Source organism: Zonotrichia leucophrys, unplaced genomic scaffold, assembly GCF_028769735.1.
Source record: "Zonotrichia leucophrys gambelii isolate GWCS_2022_RI unplaced genomic scaffold, RI_Zleu_2.0 Scaffold_309_62330, whole genome shotgun sequence".
NCBI lineage: Eukaryota > Metazoa > Chordata > Aves > Passeriformes > Passerellidae > Zonotrichia > Zonotrichia leucophrys.
Genome location: NW_026992514.1, coordinates 54627 through 62330, shown reverse-complemented (window position 1 = coordinate 62330; position 7704 = coordinate 54627). Strand labels below are relative to the sequence as shown.

The window sequence follows — 7704 nt, the reverse complement described above, 5'->3', positions numbered from 1 at the left end:
CATCGTTTCTATTTTAACTTTTTTGATAACCTAAAACTCTATTTAACGCAGAGAATTGATATTTCTATTAAGAGAATTAATGCAGCATCACTTTAGAACACAACACAGATAATATTCCTTTTAATATTTGCAAAACAACAGTCATAAAATACAAACAGTCATAAAATACACATTTTTCACAGGGGTGTTTGGGCTGGATTTCAGGTAGATTTGGGGTGAATTTAGAGCGGATTTGGGGAAGATCTGGGTGATTTTGGGGATTTAGGGCAGATTTGTGGGATTTTGGGGGGATTTAAAGCGGATTTGGGGGGATTTTGGGAGATCTAGGGCTGTTTTGGGGGTGTTTGGGGGGATTTTGGGGGATTTAGGGTGGATTTAGGGCAGATTCAGGGCGGACTTGGGGAGGATTTGGGGAATTAGGGCAGATTTAGGGCAGAATTGGGGAGGATTTGGGGGATTTGGGGGTGAATTTAGGGCGGATTTGGGGGATTTTGAGGGGATTTACGGCGGATTTTGGGAAGATTTGGGGAGGATTTGGGAGATTTTGGGGGGATTTAGGGCAGATTTAGGGCGGATTGGGGGAGGATTTGGGGGGATTTGGAGCATTTACGGCGGATTTGTGGAGAATTTGGGGGATTTTGTGAGGGATTTAGGGCGGTTTTGGGGCGGATTTGGGGCGGATTTGGGGGGATTCAGCGCAGATTTGAGGTGGAAATTCCCCCCGTGTGGTCGCGATGAGGCTCTGCAGCCGCTTTTGCTCAAACCGAAAAAAAAAAAAAACCCAACTTGGGGGAGAAAACTTTAATAAATTTAAAAACATTCTCAACTTATAAACTTGAATACATTTACAAACATTCTCAATTTAGAAACTTTAACAAATTCCCCAGGCCTTCCCCTCAGGCCCCGCCGCCATCTTGGGCGCGGACAGTGACGCCACTTCCGGCGCGTCTCTGTGACGTTAGCCCCGGTTCCGGCGCGCCTGTGGCGGAGCGAGGAGGCCCCGGGAGGTACCGGGGGGGATTTTGGGGTCCCGGGGGCGATTTTGGGGTCCCGGCGGCGATTTTGGGGTCCCTGAGGGGTTGGGAGGGAGCGGGGCCGGTTCTGAGGCGGCCCCGGCGGTCCCGGGGGTGGAACCGGAGCTTTTCCCGTTTCGCTGCCTCCGTTACCGACCCCGCTCCCTTTTCCCCTTTTCTTCTCTTCCCGTCCCTTTTTCCTCCTCTTTTCCTCCCGTTTTTCCTTTTTTCCTCTTTTTTCTCCCTTTTTCTCTTTTTCTTACTTCCCCTTTTTTTTCCTTTTCCCTTTTTTCCCTTTTTCTCCTCCTCCTCCCTTTTTATTTCCTTTTCCATTTTTCCCCTTTTTTCCCTTTCTCATTTTCCTTCCCCTTTCTCTCCCCCTTGCTCCCGGTTTTCCATTTTTTCCTCTTTTTTTTCCCTTTTCCTTTTTCCTCTTTTTTCCTCTTTTTTCCCTTTTCCTTTTTCCCTCTTTTTTCTCATTTTCTCATTTTCCTTTTCTTCCTTCCCCTTTCTCTTCTCCCTTTCTTTCCCTTTTCCTTCTGTTTTTTCCTTTTTCTCCTTCCCCTTTTTCTCCCCCTTTTTCTCCTTTTCCATTTTCCCCCCTTTCTCCTTTTTTGCTCTTTTTTCTCCTTTTTCCCATTCCCCCATTCCCATTATCCTCTTTTCCCTCAATTTCCCCCCTTTTTTCTCTCAATTCCTTCCCCACTTTTTTCCCTTTTCCCCATTTTTTCCCATTCCTCCTGTTCCTATTTCCCATATTCTCATTTCTCCTTTTCCCCATTTCCATTCTCCCCTTTTCCCATATTCCCATTTCTCTTTTTTCCTTCATTCCCCTTTCCTATTTCCCCCTTTTTTCCCTTTTTTTCCCTTTTTTCCCTTTTTCCCCATTTCCTTTTCCCTATTCCCATTTCCCCCTTTTATCCCTGGTTTTCTCCCTTTTTCCAATTTCCCCTTTTCCCCCATTTTCCCCCATTCCCATTTCCCATATTCCCATTCCAATTTCCCCTTTTCCCTGTTTTTCCCCTTTTTTCCCTTCCTCCCCTTTATTTCCCTGTTTTTTCCCATATTCTCATTTCCCCTTTCTCCTTTTCCCCATTCTCTTTGTCCCCTTTTTCCCCCATTCCCATTTCCCATATTTTGTTTTTCCCTTTTCTCCTTTTTTCTCCTTTTCCCCCATTTTCCCATTTCCCTTTTTCCTCCCTTTTTCCCCTTTGTCCCCATTCCCTCTTTTTCCCCTTTTCCATTTCCCATTTCTCATTTCCCTTTTTTCCCTTTTCCCCCATTCCTATTTCCCTCTTTTTTCTCATTTTCCCCATTTCCATTTCCCATTCCTATTTCCCCAATTCCCATTTCCCATATTCCCATTCTCGTTTCCCATTTTTCCCATTTTCCCTTTTTTCCCCCATTTCCCCATTCCCTTCTTCCCCCCTTTCCCCCATTTTTCCCCTTTTTCCCTTCCCCTTTTTTCTTATTTTTGCCCTTTTTTCCCCTTTCTCCCCCTTTTTCCCTTTTCCCCCTTTTTCCCCCTTTTCCCCACTTTCCCCCTTTTCTCCCTTTTTCCCTCTTTCCCATTCCCTTTTTCCCCCTTTTCCCCTTTTTTCCTTTTCTAACTTTTTCCCACTTTTTCCCTTTTCCCCCATATTCTCACTTTTCCTTTTTCCCCCATCTCCCACTTTTATCCCACCTGGATCCCCTTTTTCCCTTTTTTCCCTTTCTTCTCATTTCCCATCCCCATTTCTTGTTTTTCACATTTTTCCCCATTTCCCATTTCCCTCCTATTCCCTCAATTTTTCCCCTTTTTTCCCATATTCCCATTTCCCTTTTTTCCCCTTTTTCTCCCTTTTCCCCCATTTCCCTTTTCCCATTCCCATTTCCCTTTTTCTCCCATTTCCCCTTTTTTTCCCTTTTCTCCCCTTTTTTTTTCTTTTTTTCCTTTCCCCTTTTTCCCCTTTTCTCCCTTTCTTTCTTTTCTCCCTTTTTTCCCCTTTTCCCCCTTTTCTTTCTTCCTTTTTTCCCTTTTTCCCTTTTTCTCCCCCCTTTTTACCCTTTTTACCCTTTCCCATATTCCCATTCTCATTTCCCATTTTTCCCCTTTTCCCCCATTTCTCATCCCCATTTCCCCCATTCCCTTATCCCCCCTTTCTCCCCATTTTTTCCTCATTTTTCCCCCTTTTTCCCTTTTTCTACCATTTTTCCCATTTTTTTCTCATTTTTTACCATTTTTCCCGGTTTTTTCCCATTTTTTTCCCATTTTTTCCCCAGCCATGATCGAGGTCGTGTGCAACGACCGCCTGGGCAAGAAGGTTCGGGTGAAATGCAAATATCCCACTCAGCTGGGAATTGGGTTTGGGGGAATTTGGGTGTTCTGGAGGGTTTGGGTTTTGGGGGAATTGGGGGTTTGGGGATTTTGGGCTCATTTGGGGAATTTTGGGGGTTTTAGGATTTAGGGGATTTGGGAAGTTTGGGTGAATTGGGGGATTTGGGTGTTTTGGGGGATTTGGGTTTTGGGGATTTGGAGCTATTTGGGGGGATTTGGGGAATTTGGGGTGAATTGGGGGATTTAGGGAGGATTTGGGATGGCATTTGGGGGAATTTTGGGATTGGGAGGTGTTGGGGATTTGGGTGTTTTGGGGGATTTGGGATTAGGGTTTTGGGGTTGGGATTTGGGGATTTGGGGGTTGGGTTTGGGGATTTTGGGATTTTGGGGGAATTTGGGGAGGTTTTGGGGGATTTGGAGGTGAATTTTGGGGAATTTTGGGGATTGGGGATTTGGGGTTTGGGGGATTTGGGTGGATTTGGGGATTTGGGGGGATTTGGGTTTTGGGGTGTATTGGGAGGGATTTGGGTTTGGGGGATTTGGGGATTGGATTTGGGGTTTGGGTTTGGATTTGGGGGGGTGGAATTTGGGGGATTTGGGGGTTTTGGGATTTTGGGGTTAGGGGATTTTGGGGAGTATTTGGGGGATTTTGGGGTTTGGGGGTTTTGGGGTTTGGGGATTTGGGGTTGGATTTTGGGGTTTGAGGTTTTGGGGCAGATTTGGGGTTGTTTTGGGGATGATTTTGGGGTTTTTTGGGGAAGTTTTGGGATTTTGGGGTTTTGGGGATTTTTGGGGGTGTATCTGGAGGTATTTGGAGATGTGGTTTTGGGGCGAGTGTTTGGGGTTTTGGGGGTTGTTTGGGGCAGTTTTGGGGTGTTTTGGGTGTGTTTTTGGGGTGTGTTTGGGCTGGTTTTGGGGTGGTTTTGGAGGATTTTGGGGTTTTGGCGCGTTTGGTTTTAGGGTGTTTGGGCAGTTTTGGGGCAGTTTGGGTTGTTTTGAGGTTTTGGTGGTTTTGGGTGTTTATTTGGCAGGTTTTGGAGGATTTGAGTTGAGTTTTGGGCAGATTTTGGGTGTTTTTGGGGTGGGTTTTGGGATTGGGTGGCATTTTGGTGGGTGGGATTTTGGGGGCTTTTTGGGGGGATGTGTGGTTTTTTGGGGTTTTTTTGGGGTGTTTGTGTTGAGGTTTTGAAGGCGTTTCAGGGGTTGTTTCTGGGAGGATTTGGGGCTGTTTTTGGGGTGGCTTTGAGGGTCTTTTGGGAGCTGGTGGGGGGCACTGGGGGCATTTTGTGGTTTTTGGGAGTAGATTCGGGGTGTTTGGGCTGCGTTTTGGGTTTTAGGGTTGTTTTGGGGCAGTTTTGGGCAGTTGGGGTTGTTTGAGAGGTTTTGGGGTGTTTTGGTGTGGTTTTGGGATGTTTGAGACAGGTTTTGGGATGTTTTGGAGGATTTTGGGTGGTTTGGGGCAGTTTTGGGTTTGTTTTGGGGCAGTTTTGGGACATTTGAGGATTTGGGTTGTTTTGGGCAGTTTTAGGGCAGTTTTTGGTGGGATCTGAAGATTTGGGGCAGGTTTGGGGGAAGTTTAGGGGATTTTGAGGTTGTTTTGGGCAGTCTTGGGGTTTGTTTTGGGCAGTTTTGGTGGGCAGTTATGGCATTTTGGAGGATTTGGGTTTTCTGAGTGTGTTTTTGGGTGATTTGGTGGTTTTGGAATTTTGGGTGTTTTGGGAGCAGTTTTGAGGCAGTTTGGGTTGTTTGGGGCAATTTTGGGGTGTTCTGGTGTGGTTTGGGTAGTTTGGCTGGTTTTGAGGTGTTTAGGAGGATTTTGGGGTGTTTTGTGGGTGATCTGGAATTTTGGGCGTATTTTGGGGTTGTTTTGGGGCTGTTTTAGGGCTGTTTTGGGGCATTTGAGGATTTTAGTTGTTTTGGGGCAGTTTTAGGGTTGTTTTGGGGGCAATTTGGGGCAGTTTTGAGGGCAATTTTGGGGTTGTTTGGGTGTTTCAGGCAGTTTGGGCTTTTTAGGCGGTTTTGGGGCCATTTGGGTGGTTTAGGGTTGTTTTGGGGCCTTTTGGCAGTTTGAGGCAATTTTGGGGTGGTTTTGGGGCCAATTTTGGGGTGGTTTTCAGGCAGTTTTGGGGTGTTTTTAGGGGCCATTTTGGGGTGGCTTTAGGGTTGTTTGGGGGCAGTTTTGGGGTGTTTTTGGGGCAGTTTTGGGGTCCCTGTTTCCCCTTTTTCCTTGACGCCGGCGCAGCCCCGAGGATTCGATCCGGGACCTGAAGAAGCTGATAGCGGCACAGACCGGCACGCGCTGGGACAAGATCGTGCTCAAAAAATGGTCTGGGGGCACCTGGGGGGCACTTGGGGGGCACTGGGGTTTTGGGTCAGGATTGTCCTCCAGAAATGGTCTGGGGCACCTGGGGCACCTGGGGGTTTGGGGTTCAGGATTGTCCTCCAGAAATGGTCTGGGGGGGTTTGGGGGGGCTGGGAAGGGATTTGGGGACAAGATTGTTCTCCAAAAATGGTCTGGGGGCACCTTGGGGTGTTTCGGGGTGGTTTGGGGGGTTCAGGATGGAGCCCCGGGGTTTTGGGGGTTTTTGGGGGGTCCATGGGGGGGGGTCTGCCTGCTCTGGGGTTTTGGGGAGGGGGTGACGCCCCCCCCCCCCCCCTCTGTGCCCCCCAGGTACACGATCTTCAAAGACCACGTCACGCTTGGGGACTGTATCCACCCAAACCTGACCCTAAAAACCCCCCAAAATCCACAGAACCCCAAAAACCTGACCCTAAAAACCCCCCAAAACCTGACCCCAAAAAACCCAACCCCAAACACCCCACAGAACCCCAAAAACCCAACCCCAGAACCCCAAAAACACTGACCAAACCCACGAACCCAAAAACCCAACCCCAAACACCCACAGAACCCCAAAACCCAAAACCACCCAAACCCAAAAACCTGACCCAAAATCTCCCAGAAACCCTAAAAACCCAAACCCCAAACCCCAAAAAACACCTGACCCCAAAATCCCCAGAAACCCTAAAAACCCAACCCCAAACACCCCAAAACCACCCAGAACCCTTCCCCAAAATTCTTAAACCCCAAAAAATCCCCAAACCCTCCAACCCCAAACACCCCCAGAACCCCAAAAACCTGACCCTAAAAGCCCCCAAAACCCCCCAAAACCTGACCCCAAAAAACCCAACCCCAAAACCCCACAGAACCCCAAAAACCCGACCCCAGAACCCCAAAAACACCTGACCCCAAAACCCCACAGAACCCCAAAAACCCAACCCCAAACACCCCAAAACCACCCAGAACCCTTCCCCAAAATTCTTAAACCCCAAAAAATCCCCAAACCCTCCAACCCCAAACACCCCCAGAACCCCAAAAAAAACCTGACCCCAAAATCTCCCAGAACCCCAAAACCCCCCAGAAACTCTCCGCAAAATCCTCCAACCCCAAAAACCTGACCCAAACACCCCAAAAACCCCCAAATCTTCTCCCTCAAATCCTTCAACCCCAAAAGCCCTGAACCCCAAAACCCCAATCCCAAACCCTCCAGAACCCCTAAAACCCGACCCCCAAAACCCCCCAGAAACCTCAGAACCCCCAAAATCCCCCAGAAACTCCCCTTAAAATCCTTCAACCCCAAACATCCCAAAAATCCCCAAATCCTCCAACCCCAAAAACCCCAGAGCTCTTCCCCAAAATCCTTAAACCCCCAAATACCCCAAACCTTCTAGAACCCCTAAAACCCGACCCCAAACCCCCAGAGCCCCTAAAACCTGACCCCAGAACCCCAAAAAACCCCACAGAACCCCAAACACCCCAAAACCCCCCAGAGCCCTTCCCCAAAATCCTTAAACCCCAAAAATCCCCAAACCCTCTCCCAAAATCCTCCAACCTCAAAAACCCCCCGAACCCCCAAAAACCCCGACCCCAAACCCCCCAAAACCCCAAATTCGTTTCCCTTGACGGCGCCTCCAGATGAGATCCACGACGGGATGAACCTGGAGCTCTACTACCAATAGAACCCACCAGTATAAACCAGTATAACCCAGTCCGGACCAGTGCAGCGCTCCCAGTACATCCCAGTATATCCCAGTCCATCCCAGTATATCCCAGTTCCCTCCCCCATTTCCGGCCCGGCCCCGTTTGTTGATCAATAAAGGCGATTTTGGGGCCTCCGGGCGATTTTTGCCATTTCCTGGCCACGTTCCAGAGCTTGTGTCGCGATTTTAAGGAGAAATCCTGGTCTTGTGTCGCGATATCGCGATTTGAGGCAACACTGGGGAGTTGTGTCACGATATCACGATTTTAAGGCCACATCCGGAAGTTGTGTCGCGATATCGCGATTTTAAGGCCGCATTGAGGGGTTGTGTGGCGAT

At 48.5% G+C, this 7704-nt stretch overlaps 1 protein-coding gene across 1 annotated transcript; it reads left to right on the top strand.

Moving 5' to 3' along the window:
- The first annotated feature begins 869 nt into the window (after positions 1 to 869).
- Positions 870 to 7506, top strand: UBL5 (ubiquitin like 5). Its single transcript, XM_064701034.1, has 5 exons — positions 870 to 1007; positions 3276 to 3333; positions 5573 to 5656; positions 6002 to 6039; positions 7304 to 7506. Exons 2-5 carry the CDS (start codon positions 3278 to 3280, stop codon positions 7345 to 7347), a joined length of 222 nt encoding a protein of 73 aa, XP_064557104.1. The 5' UTR covers positions 870 to 1007; positions 3276 to 3277; the 3' UTR covers positions 7348 to 7506.
- The last annotated feature ends 198 nt before the right edge of the window (positions 7507 to 7704 follow it).